Genomic DNA, 23,382 nt, shown 5'->3' on the forward strand with positions numbered 1-23,382 from the left:
CATTGACCTGAGATCTCGACGAGATCTCAGTATTATCTCGGTATTTTACATTAAGTGTATGGTTTCTACTACTAAATTATGTGTAGAATAGAGCTTATTAGTACATCGTAGCCCACCAACCTAGGGTCCGAAGTCAAACTCCTATTTTGGACTTTGATATTTCAAAATCTGATAGTGCCATTGTGTTTAAATGGCCCAAAATAGGCTGTATATCAAGTTTCACGACTTAACTAGGTCAAAAACCCACTGAAACCTAGCTTCGAGTTCAAAAAGAAAAAAATGCACCAACTCGCTGAGATCTCGGCCCAACTCGGTTTTCTGCCTGGCTGAAACCAGGTCCAAAACCGAGACCTTGAACCATGGTTCTACCGTCTTCAAAAAGTGGGATAAAATCCAACTAACCTTAGGTTAAGAGAGAGCTTGCTGTTTTAGCAATTGACAGTGTAAACAGTATAGAGTTTAAGGTGAATCTAAGGCTAGTTTTGATGGTTGATGAATATATGAGTTGATAGGGAATGGTTAGGGCATTGTTTAGGTGAATGTTTAATGTAGTTTAGTGGTCGAAAAGAAACTGTTTCAGGGTTTAAAGAATTAACTGTAACAGAACTAGAAATTAACAAGTAGAATAGAAAAGAGATGAAGAGAACACTTGTCTAGGAATCCACTTTCAAGAAGTCTGTGAATCCATATAGCAGTAGCTCATTGCTGAAGAGAAAATTTTCATTCATTCTATTCTCTTTAGAAGGACGAATTATTTAGCAACTAGTTACTTTCCCTCAAGTAACTTGATACATGTTGACAAGGGACTAGTGATGAAATTACAAACATACCCTTATCGGAATCCTTAATTACATATGCCCCCCAAAACTTTTAAACTGAAAATAACTCCTAACTTATTAACTCTATTAAAAGACATTTTTAACCATAGTTGTCATGGCGTCGCCATGGTGTCCTGGCGCTGGAGAAGCATGCATATCGACCTACACCATGGCGTCTTGTCTCTCTTTCCCTCTTCGATTTCATCTTTTTTTGCCATTGATGTTCTCTCTGTTGGGCGGTGACTGCAACCCTCAATAGAATTGTTTTGAACCCTTTGAGAGAGAGTCGATTGGGCTTGAGTTTTGGTGCATTGAATCACCACCCTAGGGAGATCCTTACCTGAGAGGTTCGCACCCAAAAGCTTTCCTTGCCCTGAGATTCAAACCTTTGAAGATTATTAGCAACTAAGAAGTCGCCAGATCTGATTCCAGGGATTAAATACTCCATGTTTAGTTGATTTCTGTGATGAGTTCTTGCTGGAATTGATAGAACATGATGTGGCGATGCTTCGCCTGAAGATTTAGACTGGACCGAGAAGAGTTGAAGGAGTTATCTCCTTCGTACTGCGCTGTTTTCTGTCCCAGGCTGAAGTCATAAGGTTGAAGACAACCATAATCTGATCGTGGGTTATTACAAACTCTTATTTTTTTCTTTTTCCTAAAGTATCCTTCTCTTCTTTTATTCCCCTTTGTCCATACTTTACACATCCCTCCAAGTTTACCCTTAGTCATTAAATCAAAACCCTTTTATGCCCTTTCTTAGATTCTGCTTAATTACAAGATTGCCATCCTTAAAACTTGAGAAACAATAGAGAAAAAATAAAACATGGCTTGAGTATACATCTATTAAAACATTAAAAAATAGAGAAAATAAAAAATAAAACATGGTCGACATGATCGCCATGGCGGGCGACGTGTCGATATATCGATCAGACACCCCTCCACCGACTTGGATCGCCATGACGCCGTGACAACTATGTTTTTAACCAGTAATAGTACCTAACTAACCCTACTTAATGACATTATATAAGCACCAAAAAGTAACAAAATAGGCCCCAATAAGCAGAAAATCCATCATCAACAGAGAAAATAATAAAAAAATTTTTGGAAAATAGTTGTCACTGAGTCATACCAGCATAAAATGACAATGGATTTCAAGAGCTTTAATATAAGTCAGTATGCGTTGTTATGGTAGTGTAAGTCGATGATATTGATACCTATAGCATTTCGATCATTTTTTCTTTATTATATGTATTTTACAAAATAAATTTTATGGGAGGCTCATCCTCTTATAGAAATACAAGGCAGTATTTCTCATATTGAAGATCTTTTGGGCCATAATTTTACCCTGTGTCTTCTATATTGATGCAGGTGCACTACCTTGGATCGACCCAAACTCATTTGGGTATCCAGACAGAGATAAACCGGGTCCAGTTTGAGTTTTTTGTGTCTAGTAGAAATGTAGGAAGTTTATTTATTTGGGAAAATATTATGTAATCTTTTCATTTTGGTAGGACATGTAGGAAGAGTTTTAGCAAGTTTTAAGGAGTCCTAGAATAGTTGTTTCTTTGTTTAAGTCCTTTATATGCTTGTAACCAAGTATTGGACAGATTGAAAAGATGATTTGAGTTGGTTTTTGTAAATGAGCAGAAAAGAAATAGAAGAAGTGAGGAAGAAGAGAGGAAGAAGAAGAAGAAGGAAAGTAAGCCAAAGAGCAGCTCTCGTTAATGAGAGAGCTGCGATATTCTTTCAGATAAAAGGGGTTACAAAAGTGGGGGTAAAATGGTAAAGTAACAACTAAAAAGAGAAGAGAGAGGAGATCTCTTGGGATTAATGCCAAAGGCTTGATGCTAATCCCGAGAGGGAATATTCACCCTCTCAGCAGTTTTGTTTGAGATCCTGCATGGTTGTGTGTCTGCAACCCCCCTCCCCCTTTCTTCTGCGATTTCTTCTCCTAACTGGCCCTCCACCAAGTTGGTATCAGAGATGAAGATCCCCATCCTCCCTCATCAATCTTCCTCTTCCCTGTGCTAAGTACTGTTACCTCTCTTCTCTGTTACCATCCTCCTTCCCTTCCCGCTGTGACTACCCCTCATCCTAGGACTCCACCCCAATAAAAAAAAAGTGGGGTTCCACTTCGATTCCCAGTGAAACCCCACCCGCCCTTCGATTCCACAGAAGCCCGTAACCCTGCGGATACCACAGCAACCCACTGGCCCATACTGAAAACTTAATCTACCCCTATGTACCCACCAAAGCCCAACCCCACTGCTCCCTTTGATCCCCAACAACAACTGTCCCCACCGCCTTCTTCCATCCCCCCTTGAGAACTGATTGAACAACCTCCCTTTTTTATGGTTCCATTGTGAAGAAAAAAGAGGAGCAGAGAGAGTGCGAAGCAGGGAACAAAAAAAAATCATATCTGATTCGGAGCCATCACTTCGAGTCGACTCCAGTAGTGGCGGCCTCCTTCGACGTCGCTGGTCTCCTGGATTCTTTTCGGCAGTGATGATATGACCGCCCTCTTCGAAGTGGTAGTTCCCTGATCCAAGTTGGAGCCGAACTCCTCATCGTTGCTGGTTCCGTATCTTAGTGGAAGACGACCAATCTCTCACACTCACTACTGGTTCGAACTTGAATCCTTGTCGAAGTCGACATTTCTGCTGGTTGTTCACTAGTAGAAGATGATTCGAACTCGACTTCTACTCCTCCCCATGGTTTTAATGATAAGTTCCACTATCATCCCTTTTTCTCGCGTCTTCTGTCTACCCCTTTTTATTTTCATTTCCTAGTGTACCCCACCTCACTCAATTCAATTAATTCCCTTACCCTATCTCCATATTTACTACTCCATCCCATCTTTATTCCCTTTTTGCCATTTCAAGTTTGCCCCTATCCTCTTATACGTCACAACCATGTTGTGTTTCTAGTTGAACTTCCCCTTGTTAAGGTTTTGCCATCTTCTTTGGAATTTCAATTTAATTACAATTGTGCCATTATTGTCATGAACTTCACCTAATTACAGGATTTTCCATTAACCCACCCCTTGATTTGAGTATCCTCTTATTTGTGGGCTCATAGCAATTCCGAAGACAAGCTTGGCTATGGATTCTTTTCTGTTCAAGTTTAGAGTTCGCTTGCCTAACGGAAAGCTTGCTATGTTGTTTATTTTTTTTGGTAAATGAATATATTACCGAACCCCAAGGGGGGGCAGGGAAGAGAGAACCAATATACAAGAAAGCAAAAGAAAAAGGGAGAAAGAGAGGGGAGGGGGAAGGGGCGACCAGCCAGCCTACGCAGAGGAGGGGGACCGCAAGAGGCCATTATCGAGGCCCCAAAAAGACAAAATGTGCCTGTTCCTAACGTTGTCCATAGATTGCCTGTGTCGGATACAAGTGAGCTTGGTAGAGACATCAAAGGATATGGCTTTCCAAATCACGTCGAAGGATCTAGATTTGGAAGTCCATCTCCTGAGATTCCTTTCCAACCAGATATGGTGGATTGCAGCGCTAAAGACTAGCTTCCCAATGGTGTCACAAATGGAGTTCCCCGGAAAAGTCTTGAGCAACCAGAGCCGATCGCGGTCAAAGCTCCGGGCCCTTCTGCTGCGTGGCCAAATGGATGAGATGGCCCTATTCCAGATGGTAGAGGTGAAGGTGCAGTCAAAAAAGAGGTGGGGGACATCTTCTCGGCCAATCCAGCAGAGGTTGCAAGAGGGGGGAGCGGGGATGGTGCGGTGGATGAGAAAGGCTTGCTATGTTGTTTATTAATGAAGGGCAAAGCGACAATTTCATATCGTGATCTGGTGTGGATATGTTATTGAAGACCAATCAGATAATCATTAATTATGAGGATTATGTATTCGTCGAATTCTTCGTTTCTCAATATTATGGTTGTGCATATTCTGAAGTGTTTGATGATTCTCCTCAGCGCATTATTAAATTGGGTCGAGAGTGGTTAGAAGAACGAAAAGGCATCGTTGATCATGACGGAAACTTGTGTACCCCATGATTTGAAAACTCGTCTCGACCAGGTCGAGATTCTCGAGATCTCGTCGAGTCCTCGACGAGATAGTGCATTTTTTTTTTTTTTTTTTTGGTTTTGGAATGATGTTTCGGTGGGCAGTTGGCCATAGTTGGCTCCGAAACTTTAAGGGAAGCTTGTTTTAGGCTTAATAAACATATTGAAATCTTCAAATTGGAAAAAAACACCCAATTTGGTGTTTTGAATTTGCACCCTTGGTTGGCAATAAAGGCCGAACGGCCCGAACCCTTAATGTAATATTGCCTATTCTACACATTGTTTGAATGATATGAGACATAATTGGCAAGTAAAACAAGTGAATTATGCAATAATGGATGAAGACACATAATATTGAATAATTATTTAAGAAATAGTTAAAAGACTTGAAGTTTCTACTACAAACCACAAGATACAGTGAAGTGTTCACAATGCATATTACATAGACACCCAACCCAAGTACAATGAATAATACATAAGTCATAGACACCTACTACCCTAGTCTTCCACTTCTCAACTCCCAACTCCCAACAATACAATACTATGAGTTCCAAGGAGGTCGAGATTCTCGAAATATTTGAGATTTCTCCAAGATTCTCGAAATATTCAAAATTTTGGTTGAGTTATTCGAAACTGTGCATATTTTGGGTCTCGTATGTCCCAAGTTTAAAGTATCGGTATCGGGTATTGTATCGGAAGGGTGATTTTAAGAGACGTATCGTATCGTACCGTATTGGGGATACACATGGAAATATTATTTTGGAGCAAAAAACAATATAAATGAGCAATATATAACATGTATATTGCATAAATAGTAAAATGGAGAACAACGTATAACGAGACAAGAGACCATCGATTTGAGTATAAATCCTTGCAAATGAACAAGTTTGATGGATCAACAAACTTAGTTTTATCTAAATCTATCGATTTATAGCAAAAAATAAGTTTAAAAACCAGGATATAAACACAAAGATCAAGTTTTTCTGTGAAATCTCCTTTTTCTATAAAATCTCCAACAATCTCTGATCTCAAAAACAAAATCATAGTTTGGTAGTCACATGGGCCTTTAATGGCCGTGTCAATGTGTATCGGTATGTATCGAGCCGTATCGGCCGATACATACCAATACTCTGATAGAACCTTTAACATACGTATCGGTCTGTATCGTATCGTATTGTATCGGACCGTATCGGCCGATACAATATGATACCAATCGAAACATACTATTTTCTAAAAAAAAAAAGATATGTATCGGTATGTATCGTATCGGTATCAACCGATACCAATACCTATTGGTCCGTATCGTATCATTTCGGTCGATACTTTAAACCATGCGTATGTCATCTCGTCTTGAGAAGCTCAAGATTCTCGAGATATTCGAGAACTCGCTGAGTTTTTGAACTATGGTGTACCCTACAGCCTTTTCACATGCACCGGACATATTCATTCTTCATGGTTTAGTTGATGAAGTTTGCTCAAAGCAAAAAAGAGGCAACACAGCCTTAACCAAAACAACATATAGTGGCAACGTAAGACGAGAAGATCGTGGTTCAGGTAATAACGGAATTCTGTGTAGTGAAAGCTATTCCACATCATGAGTTTGTTCTTCCCCACGATTTTCCATCCATGGATGTACCCCCAAAGCTTCATATTTTCGATTTTCTTCAAGTTGCAAACAAGGAGCCGACAGCCCCCACTCGTAAACTTTTATTTCTACCTTTTTACAAAACTCGTGGGTGAGTTTTTCACAACACCGAGGGATTTGATGCAAGTGCACTATCTTGGACTGACCCGAACCCATTTGGGTATCCAGACAGAGATGAACCGGGTCAGTTTGAATTTTTGGAGCCAAGTATGATTTTAGAAAGTTTATTTATTTGGAAAAATATTATGTAATCTTTTAATTTTGGTAGAAAGAGTTTTAGCTAGTTTTAAGGAGTCCTAGAATAGTTGTTTCCTTGTTTAAGCTTTTTATTTCTTATTTATATGCTTGTAACTAACGTATTGGACAGATTGAAAAGATGAATTGAGTTGGTTGTGTTTGAGAGCCTGTCTGGTTGTGTGCGTCTGCGACTCCCCCCCCCCCCCCCCCAACCCCCATCCCCCTTCTGTAATCTCTTCCCCTGTCCTAACTGGCCCTTAACCATATATTCTAACCATTGAATGAATGAGTAGATATGTTGTACTACACTAAAATGGAATATAATTTGGGAACAGTTGAGGAACATGATCTCTGTAATTTGCTTTTAACTATGATTCGGTTCTAGATTGATATAGTTAATACTATGATTCTAATTATTTTTCAGTTATCATCTTCAGGTACCATGCCTCAAGGACAACTATGCATATCTTTTGCATGATGTGGGTACAGGTACAGTCGGAGTTGTGGATCCTTCTGAAGCTGTACCTGTAATAGATGCACTGAATAGGACAAATCGAAATCTGACCTACATACTCAACACGCATCACCATCATGATCACACCGGTGGAAATACAGAGTTAAAAGCAAGGTATGGTGCCAAGGTATGATAGTGCTTTTTGCTACATATGAAAAGTTGATATTCGTATTCTAAATTTTCTATTTTATTTTGGAAGTAATAAAGGGCGTACCCAGTGCACGAGGCCCCCGCCACTTCGGGGTTTGGGGAGGGTTATAATGTACGCAGCCTTACCCCTGCTTTCACAGAGAGGCTGTTTCCAGACTCGAACCAGTGACCATGCTTGAGTAATTTTAACTCTTTCTAAATCTCATGGGATTTTAATTACCCTCTGCACGTAATATGCAGGTAATTGGCTCAGCCATAGACATGGATAGAATTCCGGGCATTGATATAGCTCTAAATGATGGGGATACATGGATGTTTGCAGGTCATGAGGTGCTTGTGATGGAAACCCCTGGTCACACACGAGGTTATATACTGACATTAGCTTTAGTCTATTGTATTTTTTTGTGTGGTTGGTTGACAAGAAAGTTTTATCTTGACGTAATTCATGCAAACACAAGTTTGCTATTCTGTATAGGGAATTCCTTGGATGTGTGTTTCAGGGCCACCGAACTCATCCAGGGAACTAAAAAATTTTCTTGTCTTTCTCAGAGGAACAAAACCCACTGTTTAATAAGTGCTGCAAGCCTGCAACCTCAAACATTGCCCGGGCCAAAATGGCAAAGTCAGAAGTGATGCAATAGGCCACTTTTATGGGCCTAAAATATGGGTAATTAGGTTGCATACAGCAACTTAAACTGACTAGGAAATTGAAATAGACTCAAAACAAAGTCCTAATCTAGCCCCACTGAACACTTAAAAAGATAACTACAAAAATCACTTAAATTGAACCATTGGTTGAACCGGTTCAATTTATGAACTAAAACTGCAAAATAAAACTAAGTACGGAACTATAGCAACTAATCCCATATGCAACCTAATTACCCATATTATAGGCCCATAAAAGTGGCTACTACATAGAAAAAACCATGGGATCAAAGGCCTGACATATATATAACATAACCCTAGACTTATTCCTAATAGAACAAGTTTATTTGGTGATGAATCTGCATAAACTCTCCCCAGCTTGAAAAAATTCGTCTTCGAATTTTCTAGTGATGAGGGGGAAACAACATGTGAATAGCAGCTTTGACTATTCCCCAATAGAATTCTGGTTGCTTGGAGACTTTAGGAATGTAGTCTTTAAGGCATGGAGCTCTCTTCAAAGAACCATGGTGGCATAACAAACTCTATGTGCTTGACCTTTGAATCAATATCAACTGTGTATGTCGTGTTCATGGAGTCTTCAACAATGGTAACCTTTTCATCTAAGACTTGAGGTGCAAGCTGCACCTCTTCAAGAACAACATCTTGAATGCCAACGATTTCCTGTGGAGTGCTATCAACCACCTCTTCATATTCTGCTGTTTCAACTTTGTCTACTTTGTTCTCTTTGACATTGACCTCTTCAATAGATTCTTCTACATGTTGACTTTCCATCTTTGAAGCTTCAGGCATTATCTCTTTCTTTTCATCACAATTCACTGTGATCACTTTAGCTTTGTCTTCAACTTGTGCTCTCTCAATTTCCTTTGGCAATGTAAATTTGTATTCAGCCGCTGATTTAACATTGGTGATGTCAGATTTCCAATACTCTTCAACTTGCAAACTGAATCTCATTGATGGAGGCTTGAAGTTGTCATCAGATTTGAAGGCCTTTTGGTGGTGATGTTGTCGAAGGGAATTTGTTTGAGCTTGTCGTCGAGTTCTGGATGCTCGTGGTAAATATTCCAACTCAGGCTTTCCTTCATATATGTGTTTAATAGGTGCTTTACCATCATACTAAAGATTTCTCTCAGTAATTCTCAACCACTCAAGGGCTGGCCCCACTAGGTTAGTACGAGCTAACCTCATCTCCCTAGGCTTAGATAAATCATTCTGTTGAGTTATGTAACCCGATAAGGGTATTTTGGGGTTTTTTTGTTTTTTTAAACCTTTTTCTCTTGTTTATTCCCTGTTATAAGCATAGTTGGCTATACAGGGGCAGTATTGTCTTTTTGTTTATAAGTGAAAATATAAATATAGGGGCTGGGCTGTGAGTGAAGGAATTAATTCACTCAAGCCATTCTCCCATTCTTCTCTCATTCTTCTAACATGGTATCAGAGCTAATCTGATCTAAGGTTAGAACCAGCTTTAACCCCATCGTTTCTTCCTCTCTTTAACTGCCTTCTCTTCACCTTCGACCTTCTTTACCTTCTCCACTACTTGAAGTCAGCTCCAGGGAAAGGGATTCTCCTATCACCACATGATCATTTTCGCATTGAAGCTTACACAGATGCTGACTGGGGTGGTAACCCTGACAGAAAGTCAGGCTATTGTACCTTTGTAGGAGGTAACATTGTCACACGGTGAAGTAAAAAGCAAAATGTGGTGGCTAGGTCCAGTGTTGAAGCAGAATTCTGTGCCATGGCCCAGGGCATATGTGAACTATTGTGGCTTCAGAGTTTACTCCAGTATATTGGTGAATCTGTTCATCGTCCAATGATGTTGTACTGTGACAACAAAGCAGCAATCAACATTGCTCACAATCCAGTGCAACATGCTCGTACCAAGCATGTGGAGATCAGCATATACTTTATCAAGGAGAAGTTAGAAAGTGGACAGATTTGTATAACCTTTGTGAAATCTAATGACCAACTTGCAGATGTATTCACTAAAGGGTTAAGTGGAAAGTTATTTCATCCTAGTCTAGTCAAGTTGGGCATGTGTGATATCTATGCACCAACTTGAGGGGGAGTGTTGAGTTATGTAACCCGATAAGGGTATTTTGCGGTTTTTACCTTTTCTCTTGTTTATTCCCTGTTATAAGCATAGTCGGCTATACAGGGGCAGTATCGTAATTCTGCTTATAATTGAAAAATATAAATGAAGGGGCTGTGGGTGAAGGAAATAATTCACTCAAGCCATTCTCCCATTCTTCTCTCATTCTTCTAACACATTCCAATCAAAATAATCATCTAAAGCAATTAACCAATCACAAAATACATGTGGATTTGGTCTGCGTTATAGCCCCTCAATTTGTACATCTCTGGTCTATAAGCTTTTCCCTGTAGTCTCTGTATTCTCTATGCCTATCTTCCTTGTGATCTTTGTACCTTTCCCTGTCTATATCCCTATCTTCCATGTGCCTTCTAGGAGGTCGGTGAACTTGGGATTGAACCTGGTACTTGTCCTCTTCCATGGGCAGGTTGCTGTCTCTAACAGGTGTAACCTGTGTTTGCTCAATACTTGCGACCTATCATGAATAGACCTCTGATCAGCTTGTAACTGTTGCAACTTGCAACATCTCAAGAATTTTTGTTAGAGTCGGTGGAGGCAGATGGAATAGGCTGGCCATGTTCATCCATGCCTCTGTTACCACTTAATGTAGTCCTAGACTGGTAGGAGACCAACTAGGAGCCAGATTACCAGCATCTGTTATGAACAGGAGAATCGGCTAGGTCAAAATAGGGTTTTGGTGAAATTAGGGTTAGGGTTTGATGTATGGGTTATGCCAAGTCAAGGTAGGGGAGTCTATCAGTGAAGATCTTGAGATGTTTTAATGGAGGGATGTATACTGATTTGAATTAACAGCAATATAGGGCTAGGGTTTCGGGTTTTTGAAAAGTGTAAAATAGGGGAATCTAGGGTTTAGAGTGGGAGGATGGGGTTAGCGTTTGGATCGAGTGCTATAGGGGCAGGGGTAGAGAGTTTGAACTAAAAAGGGAGGGATTTTGCTTGCTGATTTGGTCTGGGCAGAATGTAGGTTATGGGAATGTTGTTCAGTGATGGAGGGATGTTAGGGTTTGATGGTTTAGAGGATTAGAAGAAGGATGGGGATGGAGATGCTTCCACTTACTTGTAATGGTAGGAAATTATTGGCAGCAGCTTGTTGATGGAGGAACTTGAATAAAAATTGAATCTTTAACTGAAATTAGAAAGCAGAACTTGAAGAGAACCACCCGGGCTTCACACCGCAAGTTGTTGATTGGAATCAAACACCAATCCCACCAGCCTTGATCAAACACAAGACAAAATCTTCAATGGAGAAGAAGAGCAGCAAAAGCTTTTTATTAATATCAAAATTCGTGTCCCATACTTGCCCCCTTTACAACCTTATATAAAAGACTCAAAAATAGACTCCTACTCTAAAAAGGAAAAGCCTAACCCAATCCTTAAAGTATTAGGTATAACTTAAATTGACTAGGAAACTGAAATAGACTCAAAATAGAGCCCTAATCCAGCCCCACTAAACACTTAAAAGAAAACTACACAAATCACTTAACTTGAACCATTGGTTGAACCGATTCAATTTATGAACAAAAACTCCAAAATAAAACCAAGTATGGAACTAAAACAACTAATCCTGTATGCAACCTAATTATCCATATTTTAGGCTCATAAAAGTGGCCTATTACTTGAAAACCCATGGGATCAAAGGCCCAACATATATATAACCTAACCCTGAACTTATTCCTAATAAAACAAGCTTATTTTGGTGATGAATTTGCATCAACTAGATTGGTAGGAAACTAATCTAGGAGCCAGACAACCACGATCTGTTATGAACAGGTGAATCGGCTTGGTCAAAATAGGCTTTTTGGTGAAATTAGGGTTAGGGTTTGATGTATGGGTTATGCCAAGTCAAGGTAGGGGAGTCTATTAGTGAAGATCTTTTGATGTTTTAATGGAGGGAAGTGTGCTGATTTGAATTAACAACAATATAGGGTTAGGGTTTTGGGTTTTTGAATAGTGTAAAATAGGGGAATCTAGGGTTTAGAGTGGGAGGATGGGGCTAGGGTTTGGATCGAGTGGTATTGGAGTAGGAGTTGAGAGTTTGAACTAAAAAAGGAGGGATTTTGCTTGCTGGTTTGGTCTGGGCAGAATTTAGGTTATGGGAATGTTGTTCAATGATGGGGAATGTTAGGGTTTGGTGGTTTAGAGGATAGAAGAAGGATGGGGATGGGGATGCTTCCACTTACTTGTAATGGCAGAAAATTATTGGCAACAGCTTGTTGATGGAGGAACTTGAATAAAAATAGAATCTTTGACTAAAACTAGAAAGTAGAACTTGAAGAGAACCACCCAGGCTTCACACCGTAAGGTGTCGATTGGATCAAACACCAATCCTAGCAGCCTTGATCAAACACAAGACAAAAATCTTCAATGGAGAAGAAGAGAAGCAAAAGCTTTTCATTAATATCAAAATTTATGTCCCATACTTGCCCCCTTTAGAACCTTGCATAGAAGACTCAAAAATAGACTCCAAGTCTAAAAAGGAAAGGCCTAATCCAATCCTTAACGTATTAGATAACTTAAACTGACTGGGAAACTGAAATAGACTCAAAACAGAGCCCTAATCCAGCCCCACTAAACACTTAAAATAAAACTACCATAATCATTTAAATTGAACCGTTGGTTGAACCGGTTCAATTTATAAACAAAAGCACCAAAATAAAACTAAGTATGGAACTCAAACAACTAATCCCGTATGCAACCTAATTACCCATATTTTAAGCCCATAAAAGTGGCCTATTACAAAGAAAAGAAAACCCATAGGATCAAAGGCCCAACATGTATATAACCCAACCCTAGACTTATTCCTAATAAAATAAGCTCATTTCGGTGATGAATCTGCATCAGCCTGTCTAGATGAACCAGCTCCCATGGCCATCTATAACATTCTCTCATGCTCAATCTTATATTGCTCTTTGCTCTCTATCCTTGCCCTCCTCAATTGTGCAGCCTCTGCCGATGTTCCTACATCATCAAACTCATCTGGCTCCTCATTGTCATTATCCTCATCCCCTAACTCAGGACACCTGTCTAGACATGTATCATCAAACTCATCCCTAGCTGCCCTCTTCTCCCTCCTAACTTCTACCTCGCCCCTCAGATGTACTGTCATAGCTATCTTTATCTCACTTGACACACTAGGGCAACCTATCACATTCCTATCTCCACCAGCAAGATGCCACTTCTATCTAGTGGCTCCACCTCCCAAAATTTGCTTCTTATAGTAATTACACTCTAATTTCTTCTTGTCAACTGAAAGTTGTCTCCCATGTAGCTATGTAATGACCCCAATTGTGCAACACTAGTTTTTACCAACCTATTGCAACAAAAGCACGTAGATTTTTTTTTGGGTGAATAAATAATTCATTACCAAAAGCCCCAAAGCAAGGGGGGGGAATATACAAGGGGAAGAGAAGTGAGAGAGAGAGCCTAAACTAAGCCAACCCTAGGAGTGGGGGAGAGGCTGAATCAAGGACTCGGGTAAACCCTAGGAGACAACAATGAGCCTGTTCCTTGAGGTGTCTAAAGCATTAGAGTGAGGTAAAACAGAAAGGTTGAAGCTAACGTCAAAGGAGACGACTTTCCAAATGTTGTCAAAGGAACGAGAGTTGGAGGTCCATCTACGAAGATTAAGCTCTAGTCAAATGTGAGAAATAGCGGCACTGAAATCGAGCTTCCCTGCAGTGTCACAAATCAAGGTCCCTGAGAAGGTCATATCAATCCAACGCCATTCCTTGGAGAAGGGGAGGATTCTTCTGCTGCGGGGCCAACAGCTGCCTAAAACCCTTTGCCAAAAGGAGGTAGAGAAGGGGCAGGAGAAAAAAGGTGGTCTATGTCTTCTAGGCCATTCCAGCAAAGGACACAAGAGGGGAATGTGTCTATGAATGAGGAAGGCTTTGGTTGGGAGGCAAAGGGAGATGACTCTCAAAACTGTAAAACTATGACGGGGGATGTGGGCTTGGGTTATCGGCAAGCTCTCGAAAACCTTTTTGGAGATCAAATAGTTCATCCTCAAATCTCTTCATACTCTTCTCCAAGTGAAGTTAAAGTGCAAGTAATTAAGATTTAAGTAGATCATAATCAATCTCCGTAGGACAAAAAGGATTTTGGCTCTGATACCAAACTGACACAAACCGATTCAATCTGATGATCTGATTGGCCTGCAGTTAATGGGTGCAAAGAGAGAGAATGATATAAGGCTGTGCTTTTGTTAAGAAAGAAGAACCACGGATCTATCAGATAATGCTAGACAAATCCGGCCTTAGATCTAATGGTGAACAAATAATGGAAAGAAATATTCGGTTCTGATTATGTAAGATAACAGAAACTGATGAATGAAATTATGATTATTTATAAAGTTGAATCACTAGAATTTTGAGAAATCCATGGACAAACAAAGGAGAGAAAAACAAGAGTTGATGTGCAATGAAGAGAGAGACTTTATACCCCCCAATCCCCTGTTTTTCCTTCTTTTCCCACTTTATCCCCCTTCTACCTACCCCACCTCCCCCCACGTGGCCTCCCACACGTGACCCAAACCCCTCTTTCACACCCTTCTGGGCCCTCCCCATTTCCCTCGTTACCCCTCCGTGGCCCATCTTCGTGGCCCATCACCTCCCTCTCCTCCCCTCCCACCTCCTCCCCTCTCCCTCTTTCTCTAGGCCCACTGCCTTGGCCCATCTTCGTCCTTGCACCCAGCCCAAATCCTTTTTCACCTACAACCTCCCCATTATCCAACCCCCAACCCACCTATACCAAAAAACTTACCCCAATCTTGCTCCACCCTCCTACCCTCCCCCCTTTACCACCACTACTACCCTTTCCCGATCCACTTCTGAACCTCTCATCCCTTCCCTTGCGCCATCCTCCCCCTACCCCCTTGGTCCCCTCCTTGAACCCCTCCCCCCCTCCCCTGGCCAGCTCTCCTTATCCGCTAAATTTCATCCCTTCCTTCCCGGTATGCTTTGCCCCTCCCCTCTCATCGCCCTTTTGTTAGCAGCCCGGCTATCGCCTATGCCCGTCGGCGATACAAGAGCATCCCTCCTAGGACATTGCTGCCCCCATCTCCTTAGTTCCCATGTCGGCTGGATTCATCTAGAATGTCCGTGGCCTAAATTCCTTAGCCAAACATCATGGACTTAGATCTTTCATTAAATCCTCTCAATCCTCCTTCTGTGCTCTCCTTGAGACTCGAGTTCTTCAGGAACATGCGTACCGCATTGCTGCAACCATAACCCCCTCCTAGTCCTTCCTTTCCAACTACAACCACTCCCCTTCTGGCTGGATCTGGATCCTTTGGGATCCCTCAAAACTCCGCATCTCCTTATCTCACTCTTCCTCCCAATTCGTCCATCTCCACATCTCCTTCCACAAATCTCCCTCCCCCTTCTTTGTTTCCGTGGTTTATGCTTGTAACTAGGCCTCCGACCCTTTGTCCCCTTGGGCTGACCTCTCCCTCCCCTCCTTAAATCTGGTATGGACTCCCTCCCTTGGGGAGTCGGTGGTGACTTCAATGTTGTTCGTTCCCAACTTGAGAAATTTGGTGGCAGGCCCATTGATCTATTGGCTGTCAACCCCTTCAATGACTGCATCGAGGATCTCGGCCTTGACGACCTCTGTTGGTCGGGTTCCCCTCTCACTTGGCACAATCGTCAAGTTGGCCCAGATCACATTGCTTGTAAGCTTGATAGATTTCTCGTCAACGAAGCTTGGCTCTCCTCCCTTCCCCATTCCCATACCTCTTTTCTTCTCCAAGGCCTCTCTGATCATTGCCCTTGCCATATTCTCCTTCAGCCTTATTCCTCTTTTGGCCCCAAACCTTTCAAATTCTTCGACATGTGGACCTCCCACTCCCTTTATCTCCCCACCATTAAGAATACTTGGTGCATCCCGGTCTCTTCCCCTTCTCTCCCTCTTGTTGCCCTGGCTAGAAAGCTTTGCAACACCAAATCTGCCCTTCGAAGTTGGAATCTTTCCACTTTCGGCAATCTCCCCTCCAGGCTATCTTCTTGCCGGTCTGACCTCTCCCTTATCCAATTCAAGCTCCAATCTGACCCCCTCAACCCTGCATTCGCCGCCGATGAGAAGAGACTCTCCGAAGAGTTATCCTCTCTCTCTCTCCTTGAGGAGAGCTTCTTGTGCCAGAAATCTCACACCAAGTGGTTGGAGCTTGGAGATTCAAATTCTGCCTACTTCCATCGCTCCATCAAAGCCAAGCAGAATTCCAACTCCATCACCTTTCTTCTCGCTCCTGATGGGACCTCTCTCTGTTCTTCGACTGATATCAAATTGGCAACCTCTTCCTTTTTCTCCTCTCTCTTCAACCGCTCCCTCCCCCCCTCCCCTATCCCCTCTGCTCTCATTGATAAGTTCATTCCTCCTCTCTTAGCTGATTCCCTTATTGCCATCCCCTCTGATGAGGAAATCTCCAAGGCTATCCTTTCCCATAAGGCCAATAAAGCCCTTGGCCCTGACGGCTTCAGTATGGAGTTCTTCCTTAGCTGCTGGGACTCTATCAAAGGTGAGGTTTTCAAAGCCATTCGTAGCTTCTTTTTCAAGCCCAGTCAACTCGCTCAGATCAATCAGACTTTCATCTGCCTCATCCTTAAAAAGGAAGGGGCTACTTCTTTGTTTGACTTTAGACCCATCTCCCTCTGTAATCTCATCTACAAGTTCATTGCCAAGATCCTTGCCAATCGGATCAAAGCGGTCATTCCCTCCCTAGTTAGTCCCAACCAATCGGCCTTCATCTCGGGCCATAACATTGCTGGCAACATCATTCTCTGCTCTGAGATCATAAGAGGTTTTGACCGTAAATCGCACTCCCCGGCGGCCCTCTTAAAAGTCGATCTCCACAAAGCTTTTGACTCCCTTCGCTGGGACTTCATTTGTGATGTGCTCTCCCTAATGGGCTTTCCCCCTGTCTTCGTTCGCTGGATTTTTGCTGGCATCTCCTCCCCCTCTTTCTCTGTCCTTGTCAATGGCTCCCCCGCCGGTTTCTTCCACTCCAAAATTGGCATTCGCCAAGACTGCCCCCTCTCCCCCTTTCTCTTCTCCCTTGCCCTAGAAGTCCTTTCCAGGAGCCTTCAATCTAAAACTGATCTCTACCTTATCTCCCCTATTCCCAAATGCAAGCACATCAATCTCATCCATCTGGCCTTTGTTGATGACCTGATGATCTTCTCTATGGCCTCCACTCCTCTATCTCTGCCATTATGGACTCGCTCCATCTCTTTGAATCCCTCTCTGGTCTTCGCATTAATATCCTCAAATCCAAAATCTTTCTCTCTGGCATCTCAGACTTTGATAAAGAGACCCTCTGCCATCCGACTGGCTTCTCCATCGGTTCTCTTCCTACCTCGGCCTCCCCCTTATTCTTGCTAGGCTCTCGAACCACCACTGCACTCCCATGCTTGACAACATCCATAAGTGTCTCCAGCTTTGGAAAGGTAAGCTTCTATTTTATGTGGGAAGACTTGAATGTATCTGCTCGGTCCTCCAAGCTTCCTACATCTACTGGACTGGTATCTTTAGTATCCCCAAAACCACCATCAAGGCTATAGAACGCATCTTCTGTGCTTTCCTATGGAAAGGGACTGATACTTCCAAATTCCTTCTCCCTGCCAGTTGGAAGTCTATTTGCCTCCCTAAATCCGAGGGAGGTCTTGGCATCCGCCGCATTCGGGACTCTAACACGGCGGGCATTCTCAAACTTCTCTGGAAAATTTCTTCCCGCCAGGAATCCATCTGGGTCTCCTGGGTCCATTCCCATCTCCTTAAATTTGACTCCATCTGGACTGTCTCTATCCCTGCTGATTCCTCTTAGATTTGGCGTAAGATCCTCTCCCTTGTCCCCCTTGCCCTTCGTGGTATTTCCTCTTCCATTGCTGATGGCACCTCCACTTCTCCCTGGTTTGACCCTTGGCACCCTCTGGGGGTCCTCTTTAATATCCTCGGCCCCAGAGCGATTTATTCCTTTGGCCTCCCTAAGGCAGCCCCTGTCTCTTCCCTCATCTCCTCTGGATCTTGGATCCCCCACCCCTCTCTCAACCCTGCCATCATCTCTCAAATCTGGGCAACCCTCCCCCCCTTGCAGCCCTCCCACTCCCTTGTGCGGATAAGGTTATTTGGCTTCCCTCCTCCAATGGTCTTTTCACCTCCTCTTCAGCCTGGAACCTCACCAGAGACTCTAGCCCCTTTGTCCTTTGGCACAACCTAGTTTGGTTCAAAGGCCATATCCCTCGCCATAGCCTCACTGTCTGGAGAGCCCTCAGACTTTGCCTGCCTACCCAAGTCTTCCTCATTCATTCTAATATCCCTGCCCCCTCCCTCTTGTATCCTTTGTTGGAACGGTCGCGTGAAGACATTCATCACCTTTTCTTCACCTGCCCTTTCACCTCCCCCATTTGGAAAAAGCTCGTCCTCGTGTGGAAGGATCCTGATATTTGACCGTGAATGGCTCTGGATGCTCAAGACTTTTCTTGGAAACTCCATTTGTGACACTATTGGGAAGCTTGTTTTTGGCGCTGCTATCCACCAGATTTGGCTGGAAAGGAACCTCAGGAGATGGACTTCCAACTCTAGATCTTATGATGTGATTTGGAAAGCCATCTCATTCGATGTGTCCTCCAAGCTCAGCTGCATCCGTCAGAGACATTCTTTGGACACCCCTAGGAACAGGCATATTTTGATTTCTTGGGGTCTTGATGTTCACCTTTTGCGGCCTTCCTCCTCTGCGTAGGCTCGGTTGGTCGCCCCCCTCCCCCCCTTCTTCTCCCCCTTTCTTTTCTTCTTTTCTCTTTCCTTCTTGTATATTGGTTCTCTTTTCCCTGGCCCCCTCCTGGGGTTCGGTAATATACTTATTTACCAAAAAAAAAAAAGAGAGAGACTTTGTAATTGGGAGGGGGGGGGGTAGTTGCAACTATTTATAGAAAAAACTCGAAGGAAAATTCTTAACTCTAGGACTATTGGACAGCTAATTAGTTTCCTAAATAACAAGCAACTCAACTACTAATATAGTATTTTAAAATAAAAAACTCCTAATCAGCTTTCCTGATAAGGACTCAAGTTGACTGACAGTAGGATAGGCCCACTAATAAAATATTAATTACGTGCACCCTTTGAGCTTTATATTTCAGCTCATTACAATACACAAGGCAAAAAACTAAGGCCCAACCCAAACCACTGCTAAACCCTGGCCCAAATTTAAATAGAGCCTGCATTAACCGCTCTCTTTCCTATCAATTTTTTCCTTTCCAGACTTTTTCAGTCATCATTTTTGTCTCTCTTGCGACAATGCACTTTGTTTCTCTCTTTTTTTCCAATATTAGATTTCATTTTTATGTATTTAGCCTTATTGTTTTGTTTCACATTATTATAATGCTAATTATGTTTAATTTTGTTATTTCATTAGTAGGATTCTGAGGTTACAGAAATTTCTTATTGGTAGTCTTATAATCAGACATTATGAATTTTACAGAATACAACAACTTAGTTTCCTCTTTCCAAGAGATTGTGCTCTTTTTTAGGTTTTTCAGCTTAAGAAGAGTCTAGCTCTCTATTTTACCCTGCATTATAATCCCACTAAACTTATTTCGATTTTGTGGGATCATGAAAATTGCAGTTTGGTATGAGGAGGATTATTAACAGTTTATTGGTAAGGGCAATAAAGATTAGTGACGTAGAGAACCATATGGTTGCCTCGGTCTGTTCTTATGGACAAAACAAGGTCACTTTATTTATTTATTTATTTTTTAATTTGCCATGTCAGACATCTTGTGTCCATGCTGAACACTGCCGATGAAGCTTCTGTTTTCTTTATAAAATCCTAAATGATTTTTACATCTGGTGCAATGATCAGTAACTGTCTACATGGCTATGTGTTAACAAGTATCTGACCTAAGAGGTCGACCATATCTGAAGTCATAACGTTAAGTTGCAACTTCACAATTGAGAGTAATGGCATTTCCCTAAGCTCCTATTCCTCCGAATGTGGTGATACGGTAATCCCCAAGATGTGTCTATCGTCGCTGCCCATCTAGCCACCTTTTTAATGATGATTTCAATAAAATTTCCCCTTGTTCTTTGCTTTTCTCTAAAAATTATAGTTTAAAATTTCTTCCTATGTGATCTACAAACCATAAACACTGGATATCAGTAGGAGCCTTTCCCGTTTGTCATTAGTGGAGGTATACAAAGCCTATTTCCGCTGTTTTTAGTGTTTATCTTCTTTCCTGTTATAGGTATAATTGTTTTCTTGTACAATGAGTATTGTGAATGGCCAATTATACAACTCTTGGCATTTAGCAAGCTGTATAGATGTGTTAGCATTTCAGCTTTCAGGATATTAGACTCCTTGTATTCTTTAGCAAAATTAGCTTAAAGGAAGGATATTTTTGGTCTGTCATTGCTTTGTTGTATTTAAGTGCGTGAGCCTTGGTGCACCAGTTAAGTTGTGCTATTGCAACCTGTTGGTTGTGGGTTCAAAACTTGGAAACAGCCTCTCCTACGAAGCAGGGGGAGCTGCGTACGTTTGCCCCTCCCAGATCCTGCAGTAGCGGGAGCCTTGTGGGCTGGGACACTCGTTTTTATTTTTTATTGCTTTTGTTGTATTTAGTTGGCATAGTTCTTCTGATGCTGGTTTTCCGAAGTAGACTACTCCAGTCTCTACTTGGCTTCCTTAAGTCTGGAGTAGTGCAACTTCTAATTCTCTATTTGTTTCAAATTCAATCAGGGCACATTTCCTACTACTTTCCAGGATCTGGGTCAGTATTTACAGGAGATACTTTGTTCAGCTTATCTTGCGGCAAGCTTTTTGAAGGAACACCTGAGCAGGTCCTTTTTTCCCCCTGATTGACATCTATGCATGGGACATTTTTTTTTTGTTAATTTACTTTTACCATCCCCTCCAATAACAATAGAATTTGTTAGCAGGGAATGAAATGTGCAAAATTTGTGATGGTATTGGGAAGGATTCATGAAGTACAAAATTTAATGCCCACAACTTGAATTTCCTCTTCTTCTTGGATGGGCTTCCTACTCCAGAAGATGATGTTAGATCTGATTCAGAAAACTGCTGGTGGACTTACTTTATTAGGTTCAGTCTTATATATATTGTTGAGAGGTTAGAATTAGGAGTGAATGCTTGGATGGTCTAAGGTAGACCCCAAGTCATATATTTATAATAAGGAATCAAAGTTACATGGACAGAATTGTCCCTATCATAGCCGACATGGCTGTACATGAAATAAAACAGAAAAAAGTCCAGAATACCCCCCACGGTATTCTGGCCCATATAATCCAACACTCCCCCTCAAGTTGGAGCATATATGTCGTGCATGCCCAACTTGACTAAGATAGGAAGAAACGCATTGCCACTTAGCCCCTTGGTGAACACATCGGCTAACTGATCAGCAGACTTCACAAAGGGAACACAGATGAGTCCGGCTTCGAGCTTCTCCTTGATGAAATGTCGGTCAGCCTCAACATGCTTAGTACGATCATGCTGGACAGGGTTATGAGCAATGCTAATGGCTGCTTTATTATCACAATAAAACATCATGGGAAGATGGACAGCAACACCAATATCTTGCAACAATCCTCTAAGCCACAAAAAGTCACAGATTCCTTGTGCCATTACACAGAACTCTGCTTCAGCATTGGACCTTGCCACAATATTCTGCTTCTTGCTACGCCACGTGACAAGGTTTCCACCCACAAAAGAACAATAGCCAGAAATTGATTTTTTGTCAGTAGAACCAGCCCAATCGGCATCAGTATAAGCTTCAACCTTCAGATGACCATTGGAGAGAGAAGAATTTTTTTTCCTGTAGCAGACTTCAAATATCGCAAAATACGAAGGACTGCCTCCATTTGAGAGGAATAAGGATCATGCATAAATTGGCTCACCAAACTTACATCAATGGCTATGTCAGGTCGTGTGTGAGAGAGATAGATTAATTTGCCCACTAATCGCTGATAACGGCCTTTGTCGACAGGTTCACCCTCTTTCTCCCTAAGTCTTGTAGAAGCTTCCATAGGAGTATCTGAAGGATGACAACCTAGCAACCCAGTCTCAGACAATAGATCTAGCATATATTTCCTTTGAGAAAGAAAGATGCCCTTTAAAGATCGAGCACCTTCTATCCCTAGAAAATATTTTAGAGTCCCCAGATCCTTTACTTCAAACTCACGGCTACGGAATTACTTCAATTTCTTGATAGCATCACCATCATTACCAGTGACCACAATATCATCTACATAGACTATGAGAATAGTTACTTTGTCACCAACTCGTCTGATGAACAAAGTGTGATCAGCATTGCTTTGCTTATATCCTGCTGAAATCATAGCCTTGTGAAACCTGCCAAACCAGGCTCTAGGTGACTGCTTCAAACCATAAAGAGCATGCTTCAATTTACAGACCTTGCCCTTAGTCCTGTTATCAGAGAAACCTGGTGGAACATCCATGTATACCTCTTCCTCAAACTCCCCATGGAGGAAGGCAAACTTTACATCCAACCATGGTTCGAAAACTCGTTTCGTTTCGGTGTTTCGGGCTGACCGAAATATCATTTCGGATATTTTGGTCGAAATTTTGTATTTTTTCTGGTATGTTTCCGTAGGTCATTTTGGTGGGTTTTAGGCTAAGTTAAGGTCTGAAACTTCATGGAAACCATATTTTAGGCTATATAAATACATTTAAATGTTCAAATTACAAAAATAGTCACCCAAAATGGTGTTTTGGATTTACACCATTGATTAGCAATGTACGGTCGAACCCTAATGTATAACTTAGTTAATTACATACACATTGTTTAAGACTTTAAGTACTAGAGGACATAATAAATTAATGATTAATAAGCAATTTAAACAAGTAAATTGACTTGGAAGTCGGAAACATAAAGTGAATGACTCATAAGTCATAACTCATAACTTAAGTCATAATATTAAGTACATTAAGTCAATAACAAGTTAACAACTTAAGAAGATGATATCAAAATGACAATATCCCCAATAGTCCAATACAAGTCAAGTAGTCATCAAGTGACTCAAATGTTTACAAATTTTCTAATAATAACTACTCCGCTGTCCAGGATCAACCCCACTCATAATCTGATGGAGCCGACGTGTATTGGTCTCCGACTGTAGGACAAATGAATGCCACGTCATAGTTTGGGAGAAGAAACGAGTGTAGTCATCCACAGTGACCATGTAAACTGCATCA

At 41.7% G+C, this 23,382-nt stretch overlaps 1 protein-coding gene across 2 annotated transcripts in view; it reads left to right on the forward strand.

The window, feature by feature from the left end:
- The window catches only part of LOC122656137 (hydroxyacylglutathione hydrolase 2, mitochondrial-like), a 108,100-nt gene that overhangs the window by 44,930 nt on the left and 39,788 nt on the right, over positions 1-23,382 (forward strand). For both annotated transcript variants that reach the window (XM_043850586.1, XM_043850585.1), the window contains exons 3-5: positions 7,158-7,361; positions 7,625-7,748; positions 20,890-20,990. In XM_043850586.1, coding sequence (XP_043706521.1) covers positions 7,158-7,361; positions 7,625-7,748; positions 20,890-20,990 — 429 coding nt within the window. The remainder of the gene's footprint in view (positions 1-7,157; positions 7,362-7,624; positions 7,749-20,889; positions 20,991-23,382) is intronic.

The sequence above is a fragment of the Telopea speciosissima genome, chromosome 3 (assembly GCF_018873765.1).
Source record: "Telopea speciosissima isolate NSW1024214 ecotype Mountain lineage chromosome 3, Tspe_v1, whole genome shotgun sequence".
Lineage (NCBI taxonomy): Eukaryota > Viridiplantae > Streptophyta > Magnoliopsida > Proteales > Proteaceae > Telopea > Telopea speciosissima.